General features: G+C 30.4%; 1 protein-coding gene across 9 annotated transcripts; it reads right to left on the reverse strand.

Annotated features, from left to right (window-relative positions):
- Nucleotides 1-240: 240 nt before the first annotated feature.
- Nucleotides 241-5,345, reverse strand: LOC112797088 (uncharacterized). Of its 9 annotated transcripts, none has more exons than XM_025839845.3 (13): nt 4,953-5,345; nt 4,189-4,864; nt 3,798-3,882; nt 3,626-3,715; nt 3,252-3,325; nt 2,964-3,048; nt 2,761-2,850; nt 2,316-2,446; nt 1,716-1,797; nt 1,583-1,630; nt 1,316-1,388; nt 1,102-1,205; nt 241-658 (listed from the first exon to the last, which is right to left on the reverse strand). In XM_025839845.3, the coding sequence occupies exons 1-13, from the start codon at nt 5,041-5,043 to the stop codon at nt 548-550; spliced, it is 1,740 nt and encodes a 579-aa protein (XP_025695630.1). In that variant the 5' UTR covers nt 5,044-5,345; the 3' UTR covers nt 241-547. The 9 variants fall into 9 exon arrangements, with proteins under 9 accessions (XP_025695630.1, XP_072091871.1, XP_072091874.1 ...); XM_072235770.1 differs by having other exon boundaries at nt 2,316-2,457; nt 2,796-2,850; nt 4,953-5,236; XM_072235773.1 differs by having other exon boundaries at nt 2,796-2,850; nt 3,283-3,325; nt 3,671-3,715; nt 4,953-5,224.
- Nucleotides 5,346-13,633: the final 8,288 nt, after the last annotated feature.

Genomic DNA, 13,633 nt, shown 5'->3' on the forward strand with positions numbered 1-13,633 from the left:
TCTTCACCTTAAAACTAAATCGGAATCTGGCTGGACCGAGGTGGGTCGAGTACCTATGGGTTCGGATAGAACTGTTATCCCTAAATACACTTATTATATATAATTTACAAAATATAATATATTAAATTAAAACTATAAATTATGACCCCAATAATTTGACATATATTTAACTATAATCAAACTAATTTATGAAGAATAAATATACAAATATTAAATATTAAAAATAAACCAATAAAAAAATTAAAAGAAATCATGGTCTACTTAAAAAAACGACCAAGGTTAATATATGTCAGGGTTAATATGGAGGAGAGAATGTACTTTAGTGTTTGTGTAGATATTAGTTTAATTAGCTAACCTATATTGAATTGTTTTATATTTATTACGAACTTACACATTTTGAAAAAAATATATATATATATATTCAGGATTTGAGGATTCATAACATTATGATGTCCTGATTATATATTTTTGGGTTCCAGAGGGGTTTAGTTGTGTTGAAGTACTTAGTAATTCATTAGGCTTAAATTACATGGAAACCTGCTTTATGTTACTTTGCTTTGGCCTTCCATGCGACAAACTTCATATTCTCTTGCTTGTATCTTTTCCATTCACTCAAAACAGGGAAGATGACTGGCTTCATAACAAGCAGGAAATATGGCTGCAATTTAGAAGAAAAGTAGAAATAAAAAATCAGTATATTTCAACTTGTAATATAAAATTATGAGTGCATCTGAGTTCTTTTTTGTGAAATGCTTGTCGTGCTTGATCAAGCTTTCGAAATTATAATCGTGCTCATTTTCATAATCCAGTGACAGAAGCAGAAGAATTGAGAGTTACATGAACAAAAAGGAAATGACAATGAGCTATACATATCTCTTACAACTTTTATGTGCACACTTCATGATAAAATGTCATCAAACTAAACCAGAGTTATGTTTACATCTTATGTTGACTCGTAATGTGCATTCCCTAATTATGATGCCAATAGGAAAAAAAATGAGCCCTAATATGGTCGAATCATTCAATTATTGAGTGTCTCAACCCTCATATGCCTATCAACTTATAGTATTTAGGACAAAGATGAAGAGTTAAAGAACCAACCGTATAGATGATAAAAGAATGCCAATATGAATAATAACTGATAGACATAATTGAAGGATGAAAAAAGGAATCCTCTGCCAGAGATCTTGCTTGCCTTGATGATGCTGACAAGAAAAGAGATTGATCATGTTTAGCATTAGGCAACAGTATAAAAATCTTCATCAAAGTCGCTAACAAGATTTTGAAATCAAACATAAGCTTAAAGAAAGCATACCAGCAGATGCATCATAAATTCCAGCAGATGCATTACTTTGAGCAAATTTTGCAGCTTCCAAAGAAATCATCACCTGGTCAAAGCCAAGTAGGCAACACATAATGTTAAGGAGGGGAGGGATTTAAAGTTAACAAGAGTATGAAATTTTCATTATCAGTTAATCAGTCAAAGGTGAATTAACACAAGCAACCTTTATCATTCTTAATACATTGGAAGATAAACTACAGTTTCAAACCAAAATATCATCCAATAAGCATTTACAATCACCTTTTTTCCAATTTCATCAGTGATAATCATCCTTGGCAATGATTGAACCTGCATGGAATTGAAGTTTAAGAAGCTTACGCTAGATACTAGCCAGATTGAAGTTAACAGACTCGGTAGATAAGAGTATACGTACCAATCTGGAAAGAGATCCAAGTGTTGCCGCACAAGAATAGAGATTAAAGCAAACATGATTCCGTGACAAAATATCCAACTCCCTACATATAATCAACATCAATGAGAACTAATTTGACAACATTTTATCTATTAAGGACTATTTTCTTTGAAAAAATGGAAAAAATATTAAAATAACAAATATTACTTTACAGAGATAAATATTTAAGTGAAACAAAGGCACTGCAATTTGTTATGCCTCGGAGAGTTGTAGCATCCCCCTCAAGCGTTGTGAAATATGATTATTACCCAAGCCTATTCTAAAGCAGGAATATTTGTCTTGTTATTTCATTTAGGAACCATTTGTAGAAGACCAAAAGCATACAGAATGGATTATAAAACTTTTTAATAAAAAAATTATTTCCCCCATGAAGATGTACACAGGAACTTGTAAAAGGAAATTGATGTGAAATATAATGCTCGTTTTGTCATTCAGCCCTCCCAAAATCATGTTGAAACATGTAGTCATGATCAAGCTAACAAGCTTTCAAAATTATTTTAACATAACAAAGAAAATTACTTTGTAAACCATGCAATTAATATTTTAACATATCACTCTTACCATTGTGTGAATCCTTTTTCACTCCCTTGGAGAACGTATGTGCCTGATTGATCAACATAGAGGTTATCAGACTTAAGACCAAGGAGTTGCCGCAACTGACCCATTAGAATTCCAAAAAGCTTCTGGATATCCTGTTTCATGACTTGCATGATTCCATGTTCAGCAAATGAATTTATGAAAATTAACAACAGTGGGATACATGAATACCAGCATAAATCAGTTGCATAATATTCATTATCTACACCAAAATAAAATAAAACTTACTGAAATTAAATGGTTTGGAACAAGAATCTATCAAGTATTTGTTTAAAAGTTATAAACATATTACACATAAAATAAAATACTCCAAATATTGCTTTACTTTCATTGTATATAGTGAGAAGTTTTTCCTATATGAGTGTTAACAAACTACTAAACAGCGGCAATTCATGAGTGAAAGGAAAACCTGGGTTGAAATCATATGTTTGACTGAATCCTTACTTTCCAAATCTTTTTTACAGCTTTGGGGATTCCATACAACAACACCTCCCCACATCTACAATATTCCAAAATAGCCTCTTCATAACAACAATAAATTTGACAATTTTATAATACATGTAACAATACAGAAACATTAAATAATGAGATTTTGAAGATGAGATAAATAACTGGGGATATAAATCCATTAGTATTAGACAGGTCTCCATTTGGAAGCTCCAACCGGAGAGGACATTCCTTTGCTGATGGTATATACCTGGAATTATGAACAAGAAAACTTGCAATGTAAGCTCTGTCTATATGCAGAACACAACTACTACATTGAAATCACACTAGAGAATATGTATACTGGTAGAGAGAATGAGATAAAGAAGTAATTCAAAAGTAAACTAAGAAAAGAAATTATTAGGTTCTGGAAAGTGTAAGAAAATAAATCTAGGGTTGAGCTAAAACATATACACCACAAGTTGCAACAGTTTAGATCTCCCACCGGCTGCAACTGAAGTATCCAAGTGCCACTCATTAGAATTAACCTGTTCAACACAGTCAATTGACTACAACTATATTATTATCATCTCTCAGGTAGACATGAAATGAAATATGAAAAAGGACAAATATGAACACTCAGCAGATATGTTTTAATGCATTAGCAATGATAATGAATTCACTTAATATGAACCAGATTTACACAAGACTTGCATAATTCAAAAGATGAATATACTTCTAAATAATCAAAGCATCAATTTGTGATTTATCTGATAGGCTGCATTATAACTAAATAGTAAGTACACTTAAATTCTAAATCATAAGTCAGAGGCACAGATAATGCGCACAAAGAAAGGAAGATCCTTGGTACTAGAAATGTGGCTTCCAAGCACCTCATCCCAGTAAGAAAATGAAGACATTTGCGTATGGTATAAAACCTGCCAATTACAAATAATTATAAAATCAACCAAATATAAACCGTAGAATGTTTTTTAGTTGTTACATGCAAACAAGAATTACCTGGCTTTCAACTGTTATGTTTGCTATAGGTTGCAAAGATTGGATCACAGGTTGCAACAGAGTCTCATCAATTTCACGAAAATTCCTACATTAAGATCACAACAGAAACTTTAAAATGATTCCAAAGAAAACTAAGTTAATACTTTTAATGACAGGACATCAAAAAAATAAATAAATAAATAAATTTCAACAACAATCTACAATGTAACATTTAAAGCCTCATTGCCATTAATCTCTGTGAACTCCACATTTCATTTCAAAGCAAGTTCTCTCTATGCCAAACTTTTTATAGCATATCTAGAAAAATTCCCAGTATAGCAAAACAAATGCATGTTATCTATAAAACACAACAAGAACACTCCAACGGAATTAGAGTTTTCACAATCCATACCAATCATATATCCAATCCCGCGGCTCTGCATTGAGCAAACTGAAGGAAAGAACAATCCTGCCATCAGCACCAACCGGCATGAACTCGGCGCGAATCAAATCCCCTTCACTCCTACCATTCATGAACACCTTGGCAAAGATTTCAGCCACCCTCGAAAGCGCCTCCTCCTCCAAAACACGGCCGAGTATCCACGCGTGCCGATACTTCCCCACCACAGCCCTCACCTCTGCCTCCTTGTCGCCCCCATTCACCACCACCACACTATACACGTTCCCTCCACCATCCACATTCCCCAAACAACCCCTCAGCAAGTCATCAACATCTTCATCACTCAACTTCCCGCCAAAAAAAGCAACTTCTTCACCACACTTAAACGGACACTGAGCTTTCGAATTCTGCGTCCGCACGCAACTTGAGCCCGAATCAATCACCACAGAGACCTCATAGGCACCGCAATTACCGCATTGCAAGGAGTTAGGGTTCAGTAGGGACATCTTGTTGATAATTGCTTCTGCGACGTCGTTTGAGGCGGTGAAGTTGAAACCAAGGAACATGGCTTGGAATTGGCAACGGAAGTGTAAGGGTTCGGAGTCCAATTGCGAAGAGAATGCTTCTATTCCACGGAAGGGGAGCGGAGAACGGTAGATTTCGACGGATTTCCATAGCAGCGGGAAACCTGCAAATAGACGGGACAGAAAGAAAGTCAAATAGTTGACCAACACTGGATTGGGTTAAAGTAGTTGACCAACTGCATATTCGGTTACACAGGATGAATGAGAAGGGGACTATGAGGGTGAGGATGAGAGGCTTGAGGCCGGGTTTGGTGGTTCGCATGGTTTTGGGGTCCAACTCCATGATCTTCTTGTTTCTTCTTCAGTGGGTTTTTGAGTTGAGTTCAGTTTCAGTTTCAGTTTCAAAGGACACTGGGTTTTAGATTTTTTAGTAACCGCTCTGCAAGCTGTTGGTGTGGCGGTTTCATTGTTTTTTATTTTTTCGAAATTCTCTATTTAATTGATATCGTGATCTGACCATGATTGTTTTTTCCTCCAAATCAACTCATTCAATTCCGATGATGATTATATTTGGACTTGATTTTGAATCACTCAACTTTCTATTCCTGCCTCTCCATTATGGCCATAGAAGAATTCATCGCATTAGGAGGCATCATACATGGATTTTACTTTATATATATATGAATTAATTGGTTTTATTCCATGTAATCGCGGAGATACCGTCTTGAAAATAATTTATGACTTAGACCAACACATAAAATGATAGAAAAATGGGAAAAGCTCTGCATACAAGCCTAATGGCTTGTATACTTTACAAGTTCATTAAACAATAAAATCAAATTACGCGCTGCTCCACGTACGACGCGCTACATCCTTTTTTCTTTTCCTTCTTTTTTGATCGTTCTTTTTTCCTCCTTTCTCACTGGTTTGTTCTTCGTCGTTGACGTTAGTTCCTCCACATACTGTTACGGCACGTTTTCATTGCACCTTCTTCTTCTTCTTGCTGCACGTTTTTCTTCCTCTTCCTCTTCTTCTTCTTCTTTTTTTTTTGTTTCTTGCCTTCTCTTTTTCCTTCTTCATTTACGTGCTTTTCTCTCTGTTTTCTTTCTTCGTTGCTCTCGATTTCTATTGTTTTTTGACATCAAGCTTTGAAATCGTTTTTGAAGAAGAAGAAGTAGCAGAAGATGAGGAGGAGAAAGAGAAAGAGTTCTGAATTATGCATGATTTTGGGTGTATTTCTTTAAATCCTTTGGGTGTATTTTCTGTAATCTTTTGGGTGTATTTCTATAATCGTTTGGGTGAATTCCTGTAACCGTTTAGGTGTATTTCTGTAATCTCTTGGGTGTATTTTATGTAATCGTTTGGGTGTATTTCTGTAATCTCTTGGGTGTATTTTATGTAATCGGTTGGGTGTATTTCTGTAATGCTTGCCATTTTTTCTGAAATGAAAAATACACCCATAGATATCAGTAAGATACACCCATAGATATGAATCAGATACACCCATAGATATCAGTCAGATATCACTCAAATACATCCAAAGGGTTACAGAAAATACACCCAAAATTCGTTGAAGTACATCTTATGTATGAACTCTTTCTCTTTCTCCTCCTCATCTTCTGCTGCTTCTTCTTCTTCAAAGACGATTTTACCATGAAAAATCGAAAAAAAAATGAGAAAACAGAGAGAAAAGACGTAAATGAAGAAGAAGAGGAAAACGAGGAAGAAGAACATGCAGAAACGAAAGAAAAGGAGAAGAAAAAGAGTAAGAGGAAGAAGAACGTACAGCAAGAAGAATAAGAAGAATTTCAAAAACCATGAAAATCGAAAAAAAAACGAAGAAGAAGAGGAAGAGGAAGAGGAAGAGGAAGAGGAAGAGGAAGAAGACGAAGACGAAGAAGAAGAAGAGAAGAAGAAGAAGAAGAAGAAGACGAAGAGGAACCGTTTGAGTGGGGCGCGTGTAGTTACGCTCCATTTAAAATGAGTTAATGCGCGTGTTAATGAAGTTTGGACTGATAACTTGTAAAACTTGTACGGCCTTTTTAGTTGTATGTGTAGCAGCCCCTAGAAAAATATTTACAATTGCACAATATAATTATATTCCCTTCCAAATTAATAAAATCCTTACATAACATTATCAAAATGCAAATTAATGTAGCTTTTCAAAATGACAGGACATTACCCATCGTTCTGTTACTTTATATTTAAAAGTAAAAACTATGAAAACGCGTTTTATATATATATATATATATATATATATATATATATATATCATTTTCCTTATATGAATATGATCCTGAAATTTTTGAAAGGAAACAAAATTGGTACACAAATGATCAAATTGTAACTTCCTGCTGGAGATTATAGCGTTATTTACTATCTATAATTATAGCGTTATTTACTATCTATTATCTATATATAGTAGTAACATTAATTCTTTTGAAGCTATAATTTTTATATTTATTCATTATTATAATTCTCCTTTTAAGATCGACCAGGCTGATTTTTATTGTAATCCAAATATTTTAGAATTTTATTTTTGAGGGTAATGTTTATCTCTGTATTGTTGTTACTTGTTAGCGTACATTTCATTTATATTAGGAGATGAGGAAAGAGAAGGAAAAACGCATGAAAACCTTAACAATAATTCATAATAGACTGAAGCACTGAAGGACTAAAATAAGAACACAATACCAAAATGAAAATATTTGATAATAAAAAAAATTAATTAAAATTAGTTAAAACTTATCTTATTTAGTATTCATTAATTATTATATAATTATATATTTTAAAATTATTATTTAAAGTGTCTGTATTTTTTTCATCAAAATTTTAATATAGTATAGGCTCATTTAGATACTTGTGACAAGTAAACTCAACTTTGTGCTCTCCTTTTTGTCAAGTGTTGAATAATAAACCCAGCAAACGATTAAAATGAAATGAAACTGTTTTTCTCAATTATTGAGCCAGAATAAGGAATACGGGGTATGAGAAAACATAAATAGAATGAGAAAACATAAATAAATAAATAAATTATATTATAATGAATAAAAAATAAAATATCACAATAAAAGAACAGATCAGTTTACCCACTTAAGCAAATGATAAGACTTAAATTTTGTCAGATATGTAAGAGTTTATTAGTCAATGACAAATTTTAAAATAAAACTCAAATTGATTGAATTAATTCTTAGATTATTTATTTTCATACTTTAAAAGTATCAATGAGATTAGTCTAAAGAAATCCAAAAAAACATATCCTTAATTAAAATAGTGCAATGATAAATAAATTTATAAATAAATTAAACAAACACACATAATAAAGATTATTTCCAAAGTATCATATTATTATTTGACGTACAAAGGTTCTAAATACAAAACAGAAATTTTCCGTCTATTCAACACAAAAAAAAATCCGGAGAAGATTGAAGGGTACGTAAAGGATAAAAATAACAATTTATAAGAATTAATTTACTTATTGGGAAATAACTATAAAGTTGAAATGTAACTAGTATAGCATTATTAGTATTACGTAGCATTATTCTCAGCCTTCAAAAAGACCCAATTACGCACCTCTCTCTTTTCAAATTCTATTTAAACCCCACACTCACAGCAACAATTTAGCATTATTATTATTATCATCACTACTACTGCGTTAAGATGGAAGATGGAGTTGTAGCTTTCTTTTTCTTATTCTTGATAATCATCACATTGATTCTTCTTTGCATGTTTCCATCTTCACTCTTACTTCTAAATCTTGCTTCCGTTCTCATATATTTGATAGTGGTGGGATTTGATTAAATCTGTGCTTCCATATATATAGCCTTCAACATAATTTACTAGTTTATTTATCTATAATCCATTCGTCAAAATTAAAGCCTCAGAGCTATGGCTACTAGTTTGCTTCCATTTCTGCTTCTGCTTACACTTATGGCTACTTTCCCTCATATCTTTACTGAGAGGTATGGTGCAACAACTCCAGCAGCATTAGCAACAACTCTTTCATATGAGGTATATAATTATATATAGATATATGTTTATTACTCACTCGTCACATCACTAATAATAATATCCCTTGTGCTTTACTTTCATACGTATAGTTTGTTACTTTGTTGATTATTAATTTTCATGCATGCATGTTAATTTTTTGGTATGTAAAAAATCATGAATAATTAATTAAGGAAGCTCATTAATAAATTAATTCATAGATTATATAGTTAGTATATTTACGTACAAATATATATATATATATATTGTTTAACTCATTTTTAATATATATTTTAACATGTATTTTATATTATTAATTAATTTTGTCATGTATCTAACCAATGGCGGATCCACGGGGGCCTAAGGTGGCCATAGTTTCTCTCAAAATTTTTTTAAAAAAATAGTAAATAGTAATAATTAATAATATTAAACTTTTTTATATATAATATTAGAAAAAAATATAAATTATGAAATTTTATAAATTAAAATAACTAAAAACTGTACTATGTATTGGATATTTGAATTATTATTGCTCTTGTTAACAAATAGCCCATTCTAATAATTAATAAAAATGGTTCTATTATACTAGTTTAAGCCCATACTATTAATTAAAGTAACACTAGTACATTTTTTAAACATCATTTTTTTCAAACTATCAGAGACATCCGCGCCACTTTTCTCTCCCTTTTAGTGGCTCCCAGACTTTTGGTCTTCTACTCTTCTCATTCTAATTTTCTTTCCATACCAAAACAAGATATATGAAGAAAAACCATTGAAGAGAAGTAAACAGCAAAATATTAACCATTGAATGCACAACAAAGATTTAAAGAGGTATATTTCATTTTTTTTAAGTTAATAATAATGTCAAGTATTATTTACATTATTTATTTAAAATAATTAATTTATTTTTTTTTATAATAGACAGTTTTCAAAGATTGAAGTGAGGGCAAAACCCAATAAAATTATTTTTGGGTGAGACTTGGAACAAAAAAATAAGGTAAATCAATAACTTTATTTTTGGTTATTATATATTTGTGTTTCTAAAGTTATTTGTTATTGCTCAGTAGGTTTAATATTTTTTTAAGAAAATAACATATATGAAATTTTTTTTTTGTTAGATAGTTTAAGTTAAGTCAAAAATGTCAAAGATGAAAACAATTCACTCATTTTTCAAGAGAAAAGAGAGAATATATGATGAACAAAATTCAGCTTCAGATTCTTTGAGTAATGTTCAAAATATTATTGAACAACCTGTGACACAACTTGTTCACTTCAAAGATGATAATTGATGATTTTAGTTCCATGAAGCATTGTCGAACAAGCTTAAAAATATCAAAATTTTAAAGTATGTAGTTGAACATTAACTTTTATATAATACGATTACTCTTTTGATATATATGCTCCAGATCATATTTTATTAATTTTTTGTTATATTTTATATTTAATTGCCCCTCTTATGAAATTTTGGTTCGCCACTGTACCTAACATGATTGGTTTTACATATATTACTTTGTGTAAGTACCTTTCTATTTTTTCTATATCTTCTTTTCTTACAACTGATCTTCATTTATTATTACTCTTTTTTTTTTTCAGAAAACACCTCTGTACGAGGAAAATGTTTCCGGATCAAGCGCAAGAAAGGACAAACCCATGCATATCTCACTCTTTTATGGGGAAACCAGTCATTTCTATAACAAACTGGGGGATAAGCATGATGCTGCTTCTACTATTTACAACTATGATGATGTATGTGAGGTGGCTGTTTTAATCCAATTCAAAACATTTATATACATATGTACTATGCATTATTATTTTTGAGTGGTTCATAAATGGAATTATGGGGTATTTCTGTTTTTGTTTTGTTTGGTTTAGGGTGTGAATTATTCATGGAATGTGACTTTCCTCGCTGCTGCTGCTGCTGTTTCCAAGGAGCTAATGAAATTACTGCTCACAGTTGGTTCATCACTTTTTGGAAGCTTTCTCTATCATCACTACACCTACTAAAATTTACTCCATGCATTATTATTGAAGTTATTTGTAAATAAATAAAAACATAGTTTTTTCTTTCATTTTAAGCTTTTAATTTCTCCTGATGACTTAATTAGCTGGGCCGTGCATCAGTTTGCTATTCTTGTGTTAGCTTGTTTAATACCTACCTAGCATTAATTAGGAAAAAGTAATTCCTCTCTAGCTATAATAATGCTATATAAATGTTACACTTGTTATTTTTCTATTCGACTTCTCTTCTCTAACAAATAATCTTGATTAGTAAATATGTGTAAATTTGCAGTATAATCTTCTTGAACAATAATTAAGGTTGCTAAAATCAGTTAAACGTGACCTTAAACCTCATTTTTGCTTGTTTGACGTTTCCATTTCTTCAGAAAATTATAAATTTCAATGGAAATAAATTAAACTCACGCTCCAAGTCATGTGTTCTGTACACAGAACTAAAAAAATAACAAAATTTCAATTTCGAAATCAAGGAATGTTTCTAACCAACTCCAAAATTAGCCAACTGAGCCAGTGTTTGTAATTAGCAATTTTTCTCTTTAATTCTTATTTCCATAATTGTTTGTGAAAGTTTTTCCTTGGCGCTTCCATAATAGCAATATTTCCTTTGTCACTTACTCAGACGGGCACATGATTCTCTCTGATCTACTACAATAATTCTCCCTACTAGATTTAGATTTGAGAATAGAAACTAATATTATAATTTTTTTATTTATAATTTTTTAAATAATTAAAAATAATCGATATGTTTTTATTTTATAATTAAATATTAAAATAAAGAGTTATCTGATAATAAATTCAATGATAATAATTATAATAAAATCTAATTCAATAATTTATATTATATATAAAAAAGTATAGGAGAACAACGTTTTTTTTTTTAACAACGTAACAATAAGTTAAAAAAAAGTTAATTTAAATTTTAAAAATTAAATTTTAAATTAATTAAATATAATCTTTATTTTAAAGTGGTTAATGAAATTGAAACGCAGCTCGTTATTCACATTATTTACATATCTTATTATTCACTTAATAGGATTAGTTTTATATATATTCAAACATTTTTTTTTAATAAATGTTTGAATTTGTAATTTTTTTTGTGCACAATCACATAATAACAAAGTCCGTCCTATGTAATTTTTTTTAGTTATTTTTTAAGTATTATTGTATTGGATATTTTGAACATATAGCAACAAACAAATTTATAAAGCAAATATAAATATTGACCTCTTTGTTGAATGATGCTCTATATTATAATTTTGATCTTGTGCCAAAATTAAAAGTATAATTAAGAGATTTTTGATAATTCTTGTAAGAAATTATGAAATGGATAAAGTAGTACTATAATAGTAATAAGAGTATTGTTGATTATATATATAAGTAGATTATAATAATATGCAATTTGAATATTTATAATTAAAAATTATTATTATTATTATTTTAATATAAATATTAATTGTATTAACCGTTATTTTATAATTAAAATACTTAATGTTTCGTAGTAAATATAAATAATTAAGGATATTAATTAATAGAATTTTTTTTGTAAAAAAATATAATATCATCTATTTAAAATGAGTGACATATAGTTTAATAACAAAAAAGGTTTTTTAGTAATTGCCAATTTGTTATCTAATTTAAAATAGTTGACATGACATAATAGAAAATAATTATATAACATAAATTTATTTTATAATAATTTAGTATTAATTTTTATATAATAAAAATAGATAGATGGAATGGTGGATGGATAGATAGATAAATTCCTCTTACTATGTATATATAACCTTAAGAATACACTACAAGAAAAACACTCATTTAGGTACACTTAAAAAGTGTAGCCAAAAGTGAAAAAAAATGATGCCTTAGGCTACGGTTACGTTTTTTGGGCTACGACTATGATGATTGGGTTTTTGATGGTATAAAATTTCACAAATGAATTCTCGTTGGAAGTATAGTTTCTAAACCAACAATAATCCTTTCATACAAAAGATTGTTTGTTACACGTAACAAACCCCTAATTTTATAAACCGAAGTATTCAAACCTCGGGTTGTCTCCCTAGGAATTACAATAAAGTGTCTTGTTATTGGTTAGAAATGTGTTTTGGGGTTTTGGATAAGAAGCATGAAAAGTAAATGGCAATGAAAATAAACTAACATCTATAAAAAGGCTCTTGGTAAGGTATGAAAATTAGAAGTCCTATCCTAGTTATCCTCCTCAATTGTGATGAGAATTGTTCATTGCTACCACTTAGTTAACCCTTACTAAATAAAGGAAAGTCAAGTGGATGAATTGGCTTGAGCCACAAGTCCTAGCCAACTCCCAAGGAAAGACTAGCTTTAGTGCACTCCAAACCAATTAGCAATCTCTCTAATTACCAATCAACAAAGGAATTAGATAACTCAAGTGTCACTAATTACTCTACCTAGGCCAAGAGGAACAAAATCTATACTATATCTATCAGAGACATTTCAACAAACACATAAAGTGCAATAGAAGTAATCATTATTAAATGCAAGAATTAAAGGAATCTACAACTACAAAAACAAGAGATCAACAATAGAAAAGCAAAGAAGACACATTTAGTATGAATTACCTCTTATTGAATTGGAAGAATGTAGAAGGAACAATACTAGATCTACAACAAAATATAAGAACAACATAAAGGGAATTACAACAAAAGAGTAGAAGAAGATGAATGTAGCAACAAAGAATTGAGAGGTAGAAGTGGAAGAAAGCAAAGATTAAAACCTAGATCTAAGAATTAATCCTAATCCTAATCCTAGAGAGAAGTGAGAGCTTCTCTCTCTAAAACTAATTTTCCCTCCAAAAATAAGCTAAACTAAACTAATGGTAACTAACTTGTATTTCCCTCTTCATTCCTTGGGTTAAATAGCATCAGAAATGAGTTGGATTGGGCCCACAAGGCTTT

The sequence above is a fragment of the Arachis hypogaea genome, chromosome 4 (genome assembly GCF_003086295.3).
Source record: "Arachis hypogaea cultivar Tifrunner chromosome 4, arahy.Tifrunner.gnm2.J5K5, whole genome shotgun sequence".
Taxonomy (NCBI): Eukaryota; Viridiplantae; Streptophyta; class Magnoliopsida; order Fabales; family Fabaceae; genus Arachis; species Arachis hypogaea.

Bases quoted from the DNA above. Each gene is read 5' to 3' on its own strand.
- LOC112797088 (XM_025839845.3), bottom strand. From the start codon at position 5,043: ATGGAGTTGGACCCCAAAACCATGCGAACCACCAAACCCGGCCTCAAG. The intron at 3,883-4,188 runs GTATGGATTGTG...ATCTTAATGTAG, and splicing joins CGGGATTGGATATATGATTG to GAATTTTCGTGAAATTGATG. The intron at 1,798-2,315 runs GTAAGAGTGATA...GATTATATGTAG, and splicing joins GAAAAAGGATTCACACAATG to GGAGTTGGATATTTTGTCAC.